General features: G+C 50.7%; 1 protein-coding gene across 5 annotated transcripts in view; it reads left to right on the top strand.

Annotated features, from left to right (window-relative positions):
- Window positions 1-18,248, top strand: part of sptbn1 (spectrin, beta, non-erythrocytic 1) — a 369,807-nt gene that overhangs the window by 293,725 nt on the left and 57,834 nt on the right. For all 5 annotated transcript variants that reach the window (XM_072507860.1, XM_072507861.1, XM_072507863.1 and 2 more), the window contains 2 exons: window positions 14,020-14,298; window positions 17,215-17,345. In XM_072507860.1, coding sequence (XP_072363961.1) covers window positions 14,020-14,298; window positions 17,215-17,345 — 410 coding nt within the window. The remainder of the gene's footprint in view (window positions 1-14,019; window positions 14,299-17,214; window positions 17,346-18,248) is intronic.

Below are 18,248 nucleotides of genomic sequence, written 5' to 3'. Positions count from 1 at the left end.
GGAATACATGATGTATGGCAGGACCCTGGAAAGCACCGAGGATTAGAGGGACCTTGGTGTGCATGTATACCGGACCCTTAATGGAGCTGGGCAGGTGGATAAAGTGGTTAAGAAGGCATATGGTATACTCACTTTTATTAGCCAAGACATGGGGCAGAATTTAACCAAATAATTTCTAACTGTCATTTTGGGTGGGTTTGGCAGGGTGTTTCCTGACGGCATTTTGGGTGAGATCCATACCAATATTCACCCACACTGAAATCATTTTTTGGGGCCTTGACTAGTTTCTCCCCTGTCTAGCCCACACTTCGAAATATTTTTAGCAGCGGGGAGCTGAACTCACCGGCGAGACTGGGTGTTCAAGCTGCCATTGTGAAAGGGTGCCCCGATCTCTCAGAGCTTGAATGTCCTCACATCTCTCACCCCTGGGCAATGTCACCCATGCACACATGAAGCATAGTCATAATGTAGACAAACATGGCAGTGAATTTACAAATAGTAAATCAAAGAACAAAGAAATGTACAGCACAGGAACAGGCCCTTTGGCCCTCCAAGTCCGTGCCGACCATGCTGCCCGACTAAACTACAATCTTCTACACTTCCTGGGTCCGTATCCTTCTATTCCCATCCTATTCATATATTTGTCAAGATGCCCCTTAAATGTCCCTATCGTCCCTGCTTCCACTACCTCTTCCGGTAGCGAGTTCCAGGCACCCACTACCCTCTGCGTAAAAAACTTGCCTCGTACATCTACTCTAAACCTTGCCCCTCTCACCTTAAACCTATGCCCCCTAGTAATTGACCCCTCTAACCTGGGGAAAAGCCTCTGACTATCCACTCTGTCTATGCCCCTCATAATTTTGTATACCTCTATCAGGTCTCCCCTCAACCTCCTTCGTTCCAGTGAGAACAAACCGAGTTTATTCAACCGCTCCTCATAGCTAATGCCCTCCATACCAGGCAACATTCTGGTAAATCTCTTCTGCACCCTCTCTAAAGCCTCCACATCCTTCTGGTAGTGTGGCGACCAGAATTGAACACTATACTCCAAGTGTGGCCTAACTAAGGTTCTATACAGCTGCAACATGACTTGCCAATTCTTATACTCAATGCCCTGTGGAACACCACTGGTCACAGCCCTCCAATTAGAAAAGCATCCCTCCATTGCTACTCTCTGCCTTCTATGGCCTAGCCAGTTCTGTATCCAACTTGCCAGCTCACCCCTGATCCCGTGTGACTTCACCTTTTGTACTAGTCTACCATGAGGGACCTTGTCAAAGGCCTTACTGAAGTCCGTGTAGACAACATCTACTGCCGTACCTGCATCAATCATCTTAGTGACCTCCTCGAAAAACTCTATCAAGTTAGTGAGACATGACCTCCCCTTCACAAAACCGTGCTGCCTCTCACTAATACGCCCATTTGCTTCCAAATCATCATAAATATCAATTATACCCCACTATGGGGTCGCTGCACTGCTCCCAACCCCCACCCCCCTAATTTCAGGCATCCCACTGCCTTTCGGGTAACTGCCCCCCCCCCCCCCTCAACCTTTTGGGCCCCTTCATACCGCCCTTCATACCTAACACTCCCCCCTTTCATGGACATGCCCTCCCCCCCAGGCTCTGACCCTGCTACCCTAGTAGTGGCAGTGCACCTAGGCACCCTGGCAATGCCAGGCTGGTGGTGCCAGCAGGAGTGCCAGGGGCCGACCTGACCTGTCCCCCACCACCCAGTGTCTCCAAAGGCTTGGGGGGACCCCCCCCCCCCCACCTGTGTGGAGCGGTTCTAAACGGCGCCCTGGTGAGGTCTCCCAGACATTGCCGGTGAATCCCGGGCCTCGGGAGAATTCGGTGAAGGCACATTTAAATATTCATATCTAGATCTCACCCAGTGAGGGCGAGATCCAGATCGCGACATCTTGAGAGGCCTCGTGAAATTCTGTGGGCTCGTCCCGACAGCACGTCGGGCACTATAAGGCTGTTAAATCGCGCCCATAAAGTATAAGAGCAGGGAGGCTATGCTGGAACTATATAAGATGTTGTTAATGCCACAGCTAGAGTATTGTGTGTAGTTTTGGGATCCACATTTTAGGAGGGTTGTGATAGCACTGGAAAGGGTGCAGAGGAGATTTACCTGGAAGTTGCCTGGGCTGGAGAGTTTTAGTTATGAAGAGAGATTGGATAGACTTGGATTGTTTTCCTTGGATTGGAGGAGACTGAGGGGGACATGATTAAAATGTATAAAATTATGAGGGACATAGAGTGGACAGGAAAAAACTTTTCCTCTTGGTGGAGAGATCAGAGTAGACAGGAAAAAACTTTTCCCCTTGGTGGAGGGATCACAGACCAGGGTGCATCGATTTACGGTAAGGGCAGGAGGTTTAAAGGGAATGTGAGGAAAACCTTTTTCACGCAGAGGGTGACGGGAACTCATTGCTTAAAGGGTGGTGGAGGCAGTGACCCTCTTACCTTTGAAGTATTTAGATGTGCATTTATGATACCAAGGCTGGAAAATGGGATTAGAATGGTTATGTGGTTGTATTTGACTGGTGTACTTTATAAGACAAATGCTAAATATGTTAAGCTTCTTGATCGTTTTATTGGAACGGTAACATTACGTCATCAAATAAATGAAACATGCCATCTTTATCAGTACTAAAATATGGTTCCCACCACTTAAAACATCTATATTTAAAATGAGTAGTCTCACAATGGCCAAAAGAAACGATACCTTTATCAATTTTCAATATTATCAGTTTCAAAGTTGCCGGTTATAGCAACTTAAATGCTCCATGAAATTCATGAAGTAACTGGCCTGGTGGAAAGGAAGAAGCGCCAACAATAGCGCCCTCAGACTGGTCCCTTTACACGAACTTCCATAATCCGTCCCCACACCGACCTCTTTCTTCGTCTCTTTCCCCCCCCCCCCCCCCCCCCCCCCTATCCCATTCCAGAAACGCCCTCCTGGTCCGGGGAAACTTACCGGCCCACAGGAACCCCATTATCATCTTATTTACCCAACTAAAAAAAGACTTGGGTCCATAAATCGGGAGATTCTGAAGCACGAACAAAAACTTCGGGAGCAATGTTGCCGGAGGGGCCCCGCAAACCACGTTCATATCTTTTGGTCCTGTCCAAAGCTGGAGGATTACTGGAAGGAGGTGTTTAGGGTAATCTCTTAAAGTGGTGCACATGAAACTGGACCCAGGTCCTCAGGAGGCCATATTCGGGGTGTCGGAGCAGCCGGGGTTGGAAACGGGCACGGAGGCAGATGTTGTAGCCTTCGCCTAGTTGATCACCCGAAGGCGGATCCCGTTAGGGTGGAGAACCTCTCCACCCTGTGCCCTGGCATGGCGGGGAGACCTGCTGGAATTCTTGACGCTTGAAAAGGTCAAATTTGAACTGAGGGGAAGGATGGAGGAGTTCTACAATTCAAGGGCGTTATTCATTATGCACTTTCGAGAATTGGATCACATCGAACATTAGGGGGGTTGGGGACTGGGAGGGTTGGGGGAAGGGAGACTGACTGTATGTGTTAATGGTGACGATGGGTGATTCTTGATTTCTTTTTGTCATTTGTTTTCTATATTTTTAAAAATATGTTGATTCAAAGTTTTTCCAACAAAAACTTTCAACCAATTAAAGCCCCCCCCTGTAACAGAAAAGAAAAAGATAAAAGAACAGAGCAAAACATAAACATATGAATCAAACATAATACAGAACTTATACAATGGGTTTCTCCCGCACATATTAACCCTCCCGTATGCTTTTTACAAATACCCCTGGGGGAAAAAACCTCCCCCACCCACCCAAATAACCGCCCCCCCTCCCCCCTGAAAGAACCCCCCCCCCCCCCCCCCCTCTCTCTCTCTCTTCCCCCCCCCCCCGGGTTGCTGCTGCTGCTGACCGATCTCCTTCTAGCGCTCCACGAGATAGTCTAGGAACGGTTGCCACCGCCTGAAGTACCCCTGCGCAGACCCTCTCAAGGCAAACGTTATCCTCTCCAGCTTAATGAACCCTGCCATGTCATTTATCCAGGTCCACACTGGGGGGCTTCGCGTCCTTCCATAATAGCAAGATCCTCCGCCGGGCTGCCAGGGACGCAAAGGCCAGAATACCGGCCTCTTTCGCCTCCTGCACTCCCGGCTCGTCTGCCACCCCAAATAATGCCAGCCCCCAACTTGGTTTGACCTGGACTTTCACCACCTTGGACATAATCCTCGCGAAACCCCTCCAGAACCCATCCAGTGCCGGGCACGACCAAAACATGTGGACATGATTCGCTGGGCTTCCCGAGCACCTCCCACATCTGTCCTCCACCCCAAAGAACCTGCTCAACCTCGCCCCTGTCATATGCGCTCTGTGAATAACCTTAAACTGTATAAGGCTGAGCCTGGCACATGAGGAAGAGGAATTAACCCTACTCAGGGCATCCGTCCACAGACCCTCTTCAATCTCCTCCCCCAACTCCTCCTCCCACTTGCCCTTCAGCTCCTCTACCAAAGCCTCCCCCTCTTTCATCTCGTGATATATCGCCGAAACCTTGCCTTCTCCGACCCATACACCCGAAATCACCCTGTCCTGAATCCTCTGTGCTGGGAGCGACGGGAATTCCCTCACCTGCCGCCTCACAAACGCCCTCACTTGCATATACCTGAAAGCATTTCCCGGGGGTAACCTGAACTTCTCCTCCAGTGCCCCTAGGCTCGCAAACGTCCCGTCTATAAACAGATCCCCCATCCTTCTGATCCCTGCCCGTTGCCAGCTCCGAAACCCCCCCCCCATCCATCCTCCCTGGGACGAACCGATGGTTCTCCCGGATCGGGGACCACACCAAGGCTCCCATCTCACCCCTATGTCGTCTCCACTGCCCCCAGATCTTTAGCGTTGTCGCCACCACCGGACTCGTGGTGTACCTTGTCGGCGAGAGCAGCAGCGGTGCCGTCACCAGCGCCCTCAGGCTCGTTCCTTTGAAGGACGCCATCTCCAACCTCTTCCATGCCGCCCCCTCTCCCTCTATTACCCACTTATGGAACATCGCTACGTTGGCTGCCCAATAATAGCCACCCAGATTCGGCAACGCCAGCCCTCCTCTGTCCCTCCTACGCTCCAGAAACCCCCTCCTTACCCTCGGGGTCTTGTTTGCCCACACAAAACCCATGATGCTCCTACCTACCCGCTTAAAAAAGGCCTTGGTAATCCGAATAGGAAGGCACTGGAACACGAAAAGAAACCTCGGGAGGACCGTCATTTTAATCGACTGTACCCTGCCCGCTAGCGAGAGTGGCAACACATCCCATCTTGTGAAGTCCTCCTCCATCTGCTCCACCAGCCGCGTCAAATTGAGCTTGTGCAGGGACCCCCAGCTCCTAGCTACCTGGATCCCCAAGTACCGAAAGCTCCTTTCCGCCCTCCGCAACGGTAGGTCGTCTATCCCCCTTCCCTGGTCCCCTGGATGCACCACAAAGAGCTCACTTTTCCCTACATTGAGCTTATAGCCCGAGAAGTCCCCAAACTCCCTTAGGACCCGTATGACCTCCACCATCCCCTCCACTGGATCTGTCACATACAGCAACAGGTCGTCCGCATACAGCGACACTCGATGCTCCTCTCCCCCTAGGACCAACCCCTCCAGTTCCTGGATTCCCTTAATGCCATGGCCAAAGGCTCAATTGCTAATGCAAACAACAGGGGGGACAGGGGGCACCCCTGCCTCGTCCCTCGATACAGCCGAAAATACTCCGACCTCCGCCGATTCGTAGCCACACTCGCCACCGGGGCCCTATATAGGAGCTTAACCCAACTAATAAACCCCTCCCCAAACTCAAACCTCCGCAACACTTCCCAGAGATACTCCCACTCCACCCGGTCAAAGGCCTTCTCCGCGTCCATAGCTGCCACTATCTCCGCCTCTCCACCGATAGCATCATAATCACGTTTAGGAGCCTCCGCACATTGGTGTTTAGCTGCCTGCCCTTTACAAATCCCGTCTGGTCCTCATGAATCACCCCCGGGACACAGTCCTCAATTCTCGTAGCCAGCACTTTTGCCAGCAGCTTAGCATCCACATTGAGGAGCGAGATCGGTCTATACGACCCACATTGCAGTGGGTCTTTTTCCCGCTTCAGGATCAGAGAGATCAGCGCCCCGGACATTGTCGGGGGCAGGGTCCCCCCCCCCCCCCCCCCCCCTCCCTTGCTTCATTGAAAGTCTTCACTAGCAACGGGGCTAACAGGTCCGCATACTTCCTGTAAAACTCAACCGGGAATCCATCTGGCCCCGGGGCCTTCCCCGCCTGCATGCTCCCCAGTCCTTTAACCAGCTCCTCCAACCCAATTGGAGCCCCAAACCTGCCACCTCCTGCTCCTCCACCCTCGGGAGTCTCAGTTGACCTAGAAATCGTCGCATCCCCTCTTCCCCCGCTGGGGGCTGAGATCTGTACAGCTCCTCATAAAAGTCCTTAAATGCCTCATTTGCTTTCACCGCACTCCGCACCATATTTCCCCTGCTATCCTTGACTCCAACTATCTCCCTCGCTGCCATCCTCTTACGGAGCTGATGTGCCAGCATCCGGCTCGCCTTCTCCCCATACTCGTACTTCGCCCCCTGTGCTTTCCTCCACTGTGCCTCTGCCCTCCCTGTGGTCAACAGGTCAAATTCCGTCTGGAGACTTCGCCGCTCCCTAAGTAGTCCCTCCTCGGGGGCCTCTGCATATCTCCTGTCTACCCTTAGGATCTCCCCCACTAACCTCTCCCTTTCACTGCCCTCTCTCTTCTCTCTGTGAGCCCTGATGGAGATTAACTCTCCCCTGACCACCGCCTTCAGCGCCTCCCATACTACCTCCACCTGCACCTCCCCATTGTCGTTGGCCTCCAAATACCTTTCAATGCACCCCCGCACCCTCCCGCACACCACCTCATCCGCCAGCAATCCCACATCCAGACGCCACAACGGGCGTTGGTCCCTCTCCTCCTAACTCCAGCTCCACCCAGTGCGGGGCGTGGTCTGAGATGGCTATGGCCGAGTACTCCGTTCCCTCCACTTTCGGGATCAGCGCCCTACTCAAAACAAAAAAATCTATCCGGGAGTAGGCTCTGTGTACGTGAGAAAAAAAGAAAATTCCCTGGCCAGGGGCCTAGCAAATCTCCACAGATCTACTCCCCCCATCTGGTCCATAAACCCCCTAAGCACCTTGGCCGCAGCCGGCCTCTTCCCCTTCCTAGATCTGGAGCGATCTAGAGCGACACTGTCCAACACAGTGTTGAAATTCCCCCGCCCCCCCCATTATCAAGCTTCCTGTCTCCAGATCCGGAATCCGCCCCAACATGCGCTTCATAAATCCAGCATCATCCCAGTTTGGGGCGTATACGTTTACCAATACCACCCACGTCCCCTGCAGCCTACCGCTCACCATCACGTATCGACCTCCATTGTCCACTACAATATTCTTGGTCTCAAACGACACCCGCTTCCCCACCAGTATTGCCACCCCTCTGTTCTTTGCATCCAGCCAGTCCCGTGCCCGCGCCTCCCACACCCCCGTCCCGACCACCTCTTCTGTTTCCAGTTCCCCATCGGCCAATGCAGCAGCAACCCTATATTCCACCCCCCCTCCCCCCGCTAGATCCATGTCTAGCTCTTTTGCTCCCCGCATAACACTGCCGTAAGTCAGCTGACTCCTGCTGACCCCGGCCTCCCCCGCCATCCCATTGACCCCCCCCCCCCCCCCTGTTGTGGGAATCCCTCCTCCCCAGCAGTCAGTGAGCGCTCCTCCGCCCCCCCCCCCCCCCCCACTCCGTCCTTCCCTAACGCGGGAAAAAGCACGCGCTTTCCTAAGCCGGGCCCGCCCTCTCTGTGGCGCAGCTCCTTTTGCGGCCTTATCCCAATTCCCCCATCCCTGGGCCTCCCCTCCCTCCAGCACCGGCGCCCACATTCTCTCAGTCTCCCCATCAGATCTCTTCCCCCATCCCCATCCATCACCCAACCCGTGGAACATTCCCTACGCATAGTTAAAACCCTGTATACAACCGACATTCCCCCCCCCCCCCACAACCACAGACCCTCAGTTTGAGTCCAACTTTTCAGTTTGTATAAAGGTCCAAGCCTCCTCAGGCGTTTCGAAGTAGTGGTGTCGATCCTGAAACGTGACCCGCAATCGCTCTGGCTGCAGCATTCCGAACCTCACCCCCTTCCGGTGGAGCACCGCCTTGGCCCGATTAAAACCAGCTCTCTTCTTTGCCACCTCCACACTCCAGTCCTGATAGATTCGGATCTCTGTATTCTCCCACCTGCTGCACCGCTCTTTCTTGGCCCATCTCAAAACACACTCTCTATCCACGAGACGGTGACACCTCACCACTACCGCCCTTGGCGGCTCGTTGGCCTTGGGTCTCCTCGCCATGACCCGATGAGCCCCATCTAGCTCCAGGGGATTCAGAAAGGCCCCCGCTCCCATCAATGAATTGAGCATCGTGCTCACATATGCCCCGGCATCTGCCCCCTCCACTCCTTCACGGAGACCCAGAATCCGAAGATTTTTCCTCCTCGACATGTTCTCCAGGTCCTCAAAACTTTCCGCCCACCTCTTGTGTAACACCTTCACCGCCAGGCCCAAGATCTCATCCTCGTTTTTTTTCCCGCACCTCCTGGATCGCCACCCCTTGGGCCTTCTGGGTCTCCACTAACCCCCTCGATCGCCGTCAGCATTGGCGGCAGCGCCTCTTTCTTCAGCTCCTCAAAGCAGCGTCTGAGAAACTCCTGCTGCTCCTGCGCTCATGCTGCTTGATCGACGCCCGCCGCCATCTTGTTTTTTCTCCCTCGCACTTTTTGCAGCTCCAAAAACGCTTTTTTGACCACTCCACTCCTGGTCCAATCCATATACTATGGAGGGGGAACCTTGCTCACCTTCCCACACTGGAAGTTGTCGAAAAAATTGCCGTTGGGGCTCCTCAAGAGAGCCCAAAAGTCCGTTTTAGCGGGAGCCACCGAATGTGCGGCTTAGCTCCGCATAGCCGCAACCGGAAGTCCTCATTTGTTTATATTAACACACTGGCTAATGTTTGGTGGGAGGATGGGACAGTTGTTATTGATATGGGGATTACATTACATTCGTTACTGATTATTGTTGGGTGTAAATTTGGGAGAAAATGTGGAAAAGGAGGAGAATAAAAAAATATTTTAAAAACAACTTCGGGAGCACCGTCATCGTTACCATTTGGACCCTTCCAGGCGACACACGCCACCTCCTAAAGTCCTCCTTCATTCCCTCCACCAGCATTGCCAGATTCAACTTGTGCCATATGTATCCCAAGATACCGAAAGCCCACCCCAACCGACCGAAAGGTAACCTCACGAGATTCCTGTCTCTTTCTCTCCTCCTCCCCTCCCTTGTTCCCCGTCCCCATGCATTGATCGGGAATATCTCACTTTTCCTCATATTGAGCTTATACCCCGAGAAAAGACTGAAATCCCCCAAAATCCCTATAATCCTGTCAAAACTTTCAACCGGGATCACAATATATAATAAGACGTCATCAGTGTATAAAGACACACGGTACATTCCCCCCCCCCCCCCCCCCCCCCCTCGAAGCCCTAAGTGCGATTGCCAATGGCTGAATCGCTAAGGCAAAGGGGAGTGCGGGCAACCCTGCCTCGTCCCCCGGGGCAGGTGCAACCCAAAATACTCCAAGCTGTGACACTATTTGTTCTCACGCTCACCTTAGTAGCCCTATACAACAATCTCACACTGTCAACAAATCCCCGTCCAAACCCTAACTGCCCCAATACCTCGAATAAATACGGCCACTCCACATGGTCAACCCCATCTCCGCATCCATAGACATACCGGCTCCCGGTCCACCAAGGGCATCATGATCACATTCAATAACCTCCGAACATTGGCCGAGAGCTGCCGCCCCCTCATGAACCCCATCTGGTCCTCCCTATCACCCTGGCACACATTCCCTATCACTGCCAGCGCCTTCGCCAACAGCTTTGCATCCTCATTTAGCAACAATATCAGGTACTACGATCCACACTGCTCCGGATCTTTGACTTTCTTCAAAATGAGCAAGATAGACGCCTGACTCAGCGTGGGGGAAGTTCATCCCTCCCCACTGAATCATTGACAGCTCCAACTCCAACCCAAACCTCTTATAAATTTTCAAACCCGCCTGGACCTTGGGCATTCTCGCCTCCATCGCCCATCGCCCCCCCCCCCCCCCCCCCCCCCCCCCCCAATCCATCACTTCCTCTGGTCTATTGGGCCCCCAGTCCCTGTACTCTCACCTCATTCACCCCCATACAGAAACTGCTTCATGTCCTCATCCCCCGCCAGGGCTGCGAACAACTTACAGTAAAATGTCTCAAAACACCCCATTTACATCTTCCGGCCCTGTTACCAGCTTGCCTCCCCCCAACCCTCAACTGCCCAATCTCCCTCGCTGCTGCCTGCCTCCTCAGCTGATGTGCAAGCATCCTGCTCGCTTTCTCTCCATACTCGTAACTCTGGCCCTGCTCAGCTGTCCCACTGCCTCCCCTGTTGACACTAGCCCAAACTCCATTTGGATCTTCTGCCTCGCTTTCAGCAATGCCTCCTCTGGTACCGCCGAGTATCTCCAGTCCACCACCAGAAAGCATCTTCGCCTCCACCAGCCTCAGCCTCTCCGCCCGTGCCGCCCTCACCTTATACGCCCTAGGTGAAGTAAATTCCCCTCCAACGACTCTCTTCAACTGCTCCCACAATGTAGACGCCGAGACCCTCCCCGTCTTATTATGCTCCACATAGTTCTGGGTAGCCACACCTATTTTCTCACAGACATTCTTATTGGTCAATAACCCCACATCCAACCTCCACTGCGGTCTCTGGGAGCTCACCCCTCCGCCCGCATGTCCACCCAGTGCGGCGCGTGGTCAGACACTATGACCGCCGAATATTCGGTCCCAATCAACCATGCCAACAGTGTCGTGTCCAGCAGAAAAATAATCGGGGGAGTACCCTCGTGGACATGCAAAAAGAACGAAAGTTCCTTCGCCCTCCGGTCTCTCAAACTGCAACGGGTCCGCCGCCCCCATTCACTCCATAAATCCCAACAACTCCTTTGCCATTGCTGACACCCTCATAGATCTGGGGCATGACCCTGTTCAGCCTAGGATCCAGCACCATATTAAAATCTTCCTCCCCATGATCAGCCGGTTCATGGCCAGGCCCGGGATCTTTGACAGGACTCGCCTCATAAACTCCACATCGTCCCAATTTGGGGCATAAATGTTCACAAGTTGGCGCGCCTTCTGACCTCCCACTCACCATAACTAATCTACCCCCAGGGTCCCCCACTACGCTCCCCACTGCACAGGACATCCACCTATTAACCAGCATTGCCACCCCCCTTGTCTTAATATCCAGCCCCAAATGAAACACCTGTCCCACCCATCCCTTCCTCCACCTTATTTCATCCAGCACATTCAAATGAGTCTCTTGCAAAAACTCAACGTCTGCCTTCATACTCTTCAAATGCGCAAACACCGCGACCTCTTAACATCCCATTTAATCCCCAAACATTGCATGAAATCAGCCAGGCCCGGGGCGGGGGCACCCCCTCCCCTCCGGTCAGCCATATCTCTGCTTAACCGGCTCCCCCAGGGCCCCTCCAAAATGGCCACCGCCATTGCCCCTTAAGCAACTGCACCACACCAACTTCATCCATGTCAGCAACCCACCCCCTGCCATCCTTGGGAAAGAAAAGACCCCCCCCCCCCCCCCCCCCCCCCCCCCCCCCCCCCCCCCCCCGCCAACAATGGATCTATCCCCCACTTTCACTTCATGATAAATAGTCTATCCGCTAGCATAGTGGCCCCCACACAAGGCAACTGCCTTCCCCCAAACCCCCCTCTCCAATCCCACGTACATGCTCCTCCACAGTCCCACTTATATCCACAGCCCCAATAACCCACCGAGTATTAAAAACATGATACAACATTCAACCTGGCTGAAAAGCACCAACACTTCCCCCACTGGTATCTCCATAGTCCAAAGTTGTTAAGAAAGGTCCCAAGTCTATGGTCTCACCAAAACCTGATCGCCTTCTCCGGCATGACCATGTAGATCTCCTGGCCCTGGTATGTGACCCACAACCAGGCTGGGTACATCACCCAAACTTCACTCCACCTTCCTTTGGCCCTCCACCACCAGCGTAATCTCTTACTCCAACGAGGCCAGCCAGTCTTCATGGTCTGCCACTGACTCTTCCACTTTTTGGAGCGATGCGCTATGTGCCTCCAACTTCTGCTCCACTCTCTCAATGGCTGCCCAAATCAGGTCAGCCACCTTAGACAGATCTCCTGCCTTTGCTGCCGGAACTTGACCATCAAAAACTCCACCAACTGTTCTGTGGACCACTGAGCGGTCAACAATGCCAAAGAGCACACCACCATCTTTCCTTCTATCGCACTCTGCAAAAGCTCCAGATCTGACTGTTACCCCTTTACAGTTGCACTTCTTATTTGATAGGGCTGAGACATGCCCAACCGAAGGAGAATCCTTAGCTTTGTCTGTTCCTGTGCTTTGTACCAGCAAATTCCCTCGTAAACGGGCAACAAGGACCAAATAATTGCGGCTCAAGCAGGAGCCACCGAATGTGCGACCACTCACTCCATGGCCGCCAGTGGAAGTCAAAAGAAGCTCATCATACAGTGTACTGGTGAGGCCACATCTGGAGTGCTGTGTGCGGTATTGGTCTCCTTATTTAAAGAAACATGTAAATCAGTTAGAAGCAGTTCAAGAAGGTTTACTAGACTAATCCCAGGAATGGGCAGGCAGGTTGCCTTTTGAGGAAAGGTTAGGCTTGTATCCTCAGGAGTTCAGAAGAGTAAAAAGATGACTTGATTGAAACCTATAAGAGCTCAGGAGGTCTTGTCAGAGTAGATATGAAGAGGATATTTCCTTTTGTGAAAGAATGTAGAACTAGTGGTCGCAGTTTAAAAATAAGGGGCCACTCATTTAGGATAGAGATGAGCAATTTTTGCTCTTGAGGGCTGAGTCTTCGGTACTCTCTTCCTCAAAGCAGTGGAAGCAGAGTCTTTGAATATTCTTAAGACAGAGTTAGATAGATTCTTGACAAACAGGGAGACAGGTTGTCGGAGGTAGACAGGAATGTGAAGTCGCGGTTACAATCAGATCAGCAATTATCTTATTATATGGCGGAGCAGGCCCAACTGAGTGGCCTACTACCGCTCCTAATTCATTCCTCCTTCAGATGTTCAAAAAAAAAATGAAAATGAAAGTCATTTATCTCTGCCCCTTAATTCCTTCTGTATATCCTAGCCTTGATTTTGCTTCCTTTACAATAGTTTACATGTAATTTATATTTCCTGTTTTTTACTTGTTTGTTTGCGGTCTGTGAGGATTCTTTATTCTGGTTGAAAATGTCCTTGCTATTTTCCCTGCTTACAGATGCCACAGATATCCTACAGAGAACATTGCACCGGGTCAGATATGGGGTTATGTCTGCTGACAAACCCACTGGGCAATTGTACTCGAGGCAATCTGTGAAAGCCATTCTTTCACCACTGAAAGGAAAATATGGGCCATTATACAGTTTGCAATCGGCTGTGCTGAAACAGTGCTCGCCATGTTTCATTCACTTCACTTTCAAAATACAAGAAAGCTAAATTACCCCGCAGCACATTATGGGGCTGTCATAGCAGTCATCCAGCAAACAAACAAATTATGATGAAAATAGCAGCATTTACTAGTCTTAAAACTGGACAAATGAATAAAGCAGGTTGCAAACTCATGTAATGAATGAAGTAAAAGAACAATTGACTTTCACATAATAGCCCATCAGACCAAAACATCAAGGTGCTGCACATGCAAGGAATTTGTTGTTTTTGAAATTAAGATCCCCACACTACACTATTGCCAGTGGTAGGCAATTTGTGTTCATATGAATAAATCTACCATAAGCAAGTATTTCTTCTGTGTTGTGGTAATAAAGCTGCATGTTTTTGTCTGGCCTAGACCCTTCAAAAGGAAATTCAAGGCCATAAACCACGTATTGATGATATATTTGAGAGAAGCCAAAGTATGGTAACTGCTGATTCCCCAAGTGCGAAGGCTATTCAGCAGAGATTATCAGAATTACAAGAACTTTGGAAGTTATTGTCTGAAGAAACGGAGAAGCGGCACAATCGTCTGGTGGAGTCTCACAAAGCCCAACAGTACTATTTTGATGCTGCAGAGGCGGAAGCCTGGATGAGTGAACAGGAATTGTACATGATGTCGGAAGAGAAAGCGAAGGTTGAATATTAGCTATTTTACTATTCTGATCGTGCAGCTTATTAAAAATATGCTAAATGAAACATGTTAAATTGAAGAAAAAAACTAAAGCTAGTAAAACAATTGTTAATTTAGGACAGCTTACCGACAACCTTTTTTAAAAATAGATTTTTATTGGGTTTTGTTATACATAGCACAGTATAAATACAAACAAGAATGGAAAGGCTTTTGGGGGCGGGGGGGGGGGGGGGCACTAATGCTATTTACATTTCGGTCGGTTTTTGTTGTTTATTTACATGAGTTTTGACTTTGGACCGTTTCTTCTTCTCGCTATTTTGTTCTCCTTCTGCCTTGCTGTATTCGTTGTGTTCCCCTGTGTTTCCTTTCCCGCTTGTGTTCCCCTCCCTTTCCTCCCTCTTGGTTCTTCTCCATTGTTTTTCCCCGCCCTGCTGCCCCCCTCTCTCTTGCAGGGTTTGGTTATGCTATCGTGTTTCCCGGGTCTTCCCCCTTCCCCCTCTTTCCTATTGCATCTTGGCTACCTTATCTTAGTCTCTGGCTACTTAGTTGCTGGCCACAAACAGGTCCCGGAACAACTGGGTGAATGGCTCCCATGTTTTGTGGAAGCCATCATCCGATCCACGGATGGCGAATTTGATTTTCTCCATTTGAAGAAATTGAGTGGTCGGACAGCCAGTCGGCAGCTTTAGGTGGCGCAGCTAACCGCCAGCCAAGCAGGATTCTACTGCGGGCAATCAGGGTGGCAAAGGCAAGGGCATCGGCCCTCCTCCCCATGAACAGATCTGGCTGGTCTGATACCCCGAAGACCGCCACTTTCGGGCATGGCTCCACCGTCATCCCCACCACTTTGGACATTGTCTCGAAGAAGGCTGTCCAGTACCCGGCAAGCCTGGGACAAGACATGTGGGCGTGAGTGGCCAGGCCACCTTGGCACCTTTCACATCTGTCCTCCACCTCTGGAAAGAACCTACTGATTCGGGTTCTGGTCAATTGTGCTCTATATACCACTTTTAGTTGCGTTAGGTTGAGTCATGCGCATGTGGAGGTGCAGTTGACCCTGTGTAGTGCTTCGCCCCAGAGTCCCCACCCTATTTCGAACCACAAGTCTTCCTCCTTGTCGCGTCCAGTTTGCCATCAGCCCCATCAGTCGTCACTACATTTCCCTCTGCCTAGAATGTCTGCGTCCAGTAATTCTCCTAGTCGTGATTGTCGCCGGGTCATGGGTATGTCCCCGTTTCCTTTCATTGGAAGTTTTTAAGCTGTAGGTACCTGTATTCGTTGCCTCATGCCAGTTGAAATCTTTCCGTCAGTTCATCCAGTGTTGTGACCCTACCGTCGGTGTATAGGTCTCTATCAACGTCCCCCCGTCCTGTCTCCACTTTTTAAAGTTGGCGTCAGTGAGTGCCGGTGTGAACCTGTGATTGTTGCAGTTGGAGGCCTTATCAGACATTTCGGTTAGGCCACATAGTTTCATAGCTGGTTCCAGGACTGTGTGTAGCCACCACCACTGGGCTGCTTGAGTACTTCTTGGGTGGGAATGGGAGTGCCGCCGTGGCGAGGGCCCGGAGGGAGGTCTCCTTGCAGGAGGCCTTCTCCGCGCGCACCCACTCGGCTTCTGGCTCCTTTATCATTTTCTGTAAGGAACCTTCTTTGGGAACCTTCCTTCAAACGAACACAATAATTAGTTTGTCCAGTGAGTTGAAAAGGGCCTTGTGGATGTAGATCGGGATGGATCTAAGTAGGAAGACTTACCTGGGCAGTACGTTCATTTTGATCGTCTGCACTCTCTCCGCCAGGGAGAGTGGGAGTGTGTTCCATCTCCGCAGGTCCTTTTTAACTTCCCCTGTCAGACTGGTCAGGGTCCCTTTATGGATCTCTGTCCATTCATGAGCGATTTGAATCCCCAGTTAGCAGAAGTTGTGCTGGATTGTTTAAAAGGCAGGCCCACCAGCACTGCCCCTCCCCCTTGCAGGTTCACCAGGAAGATCTCGCTTTTGCTCATGCTGAGTTTGTAGCCCGAGAGGAGCGCGATGATTCCTTCCAAGCTGCTTTGTGGGTCTGAGATGTAGAGGAGCAGGTCATCTGCATAGAGCAAGACTATGCTCTCTGTCTTCTCTTCGGATCCCTTTCCAGTTCTTTGCTGTTCTGAGTGCGATCGCTAGTGGTTCAATTTCTAGGTAGAACAGCAACGGAGATAAAGGGCATCCTTGCCTCATGCCCCTGTGCAGCTGGAAATACTGGGAGCTGGTGGTGTTTGCCCGTATGCTCGCCATGGGAGCGTTGTACAGGAGCTTCGCTCAGGCAGTGAATCCTGTTCCGAGCCCGAACCGCTCCATGAGGTACTTCCCTCGGGCATTCTCTCCCCAGATGGGCTCATGATCACTTTCAGCAGGCGTCTGATGTTCGATGTTAGCTGTGTACCTTTGACAAAGCTGTGGTACGCGGTTCTCCAGCCTCTTGGCTACTTACGGACAACTTGATTAAAAGCCGTCAAGACATCTTTCCAAACTCCCAATGAATGATCCCCCATTCAATTAAGTTTTTCTTCTATTTCCAAAGTTCTATAGTAGTTCAAAAGAGATAGTTGTCCATAATGTTCACAGCACTCAATCCCAGGAAAGCTACTGAACATGTTGGGCAATGTACTCAGATCAAAATACATCTTTCCTGTTATTTCCTTTTTTTTCAATCTGCACTTTCGAATATTTTTTAAAAGTCTATCTCTGAATTGCTTAAAATAATTAAATGATTAACCACTATATTTGCAGTGAATCTCCTCTTTCATTTAACATACTTAAATGATTAGCCACTATATTTGCAGTGAATCTCATCTTTCATTTAGCATTTTTAAAGAAAAATTTAGAAAATTCCCAGGGAACAGTTTTAAAAACCATTTTTATTGGACGTATCACTTTGCAGGATGAGCAGAGTGCAGTGATGATGTTGAAGAAACATCAGATTTTGGAGTTGGCAGTGGAAGATTATGCTGAGACTGTGCATCAACTTTCAAAGACGAGCAGAGCTTTGGTAGCAGATGGACACCCAGAGAGGTAGGTTTAATCCTTGGCATTAAGTTCCGTAGTATTGAAATACAAAAAGGATGGAATTGGTCTTTGCAGAAATATGTCTTCAGCAGTTGACTTTACATCCTACCTGATTTATTTTCCATTGATCAGCTGCAAAACGGTCTGCAAATTCATATTGCCCATCTTGCGTGACCACCAAAGACCAGTTTCACTCCCTAAATATTTAATCATTCCCCATTTGTACATTTTCTTACATCAATGTATAGATGTCATCTAAATGTGGAAAATTGAGAGACTTTTTTCAGGTTTTTACTTTGTAGCCGTTGCAAGATAAATCTAGTTTTTTTCTTCCTATCAGTCCATTGTATTGGTGCATGTTAGATAGCTGCTAGTAGGAAATACATTTCTCCTGAACTTGGTAAACTTGGCTGCAGTGTAACTTGAAGGGCATAGGGATCAGTGGTGACAGACCACGCTCCTACAACAAATATTTGCTTCATTTTTATAGAATTTCATAGAATTTACAGTGCAGAAGGAGGCCATTCGGCCCATCGGGTCTGCACCGGCTCTTGGAAAGAGCACCCTACCCAAGGTCCACACCTCCACCCTATCCCCATAACCCAGTAACCCCACCCAACACTAAGGGCAATTTTGGACACTTAAGGGCAATTTATCATGGCCAGTCCACCTAACCTGCACATCTTTGGACTGTGGGAGGAAACCGGAGCACCCGGAGGAAACCCACGCACACACGGGGAGGATGTGCAGACTCCGCACAGACAGTGACCCAAGCCGGAATCGAACCTGCGACCCTGGAGCTGTGAAGCAATTGTGCTATCCACAATGCTACCGTGCTGCCCAAAATAAATATTTTGTTTATATTTGTGGACAGGAATAACCTGCATGCAGCTGATCAGATGCAAATCG

The sequence above is a fragment of the Scyliorhinus torazame genome, chromosome 1 (assembly GCF_047496885.1).
Source record: "Scyliorhinus torazame isolate Kashiwa2021f chromosome 1, sScyTor2.1, whole genome shotgun sequence".
In the NCBI taxonomy this organism is placed as follows: domain Eukaryota; kingdom Metazoa; phylum Chordata; class Chondrichthyes; order Carcharhiniformes; family Scyliorhinidae; genus Scyliorhinus; species Scyliorhinus torazame.
Note: the sequence above shows the minus strand (reverse complement) of the source record. Positions and strands in the feature narration are given on the sequence as shown.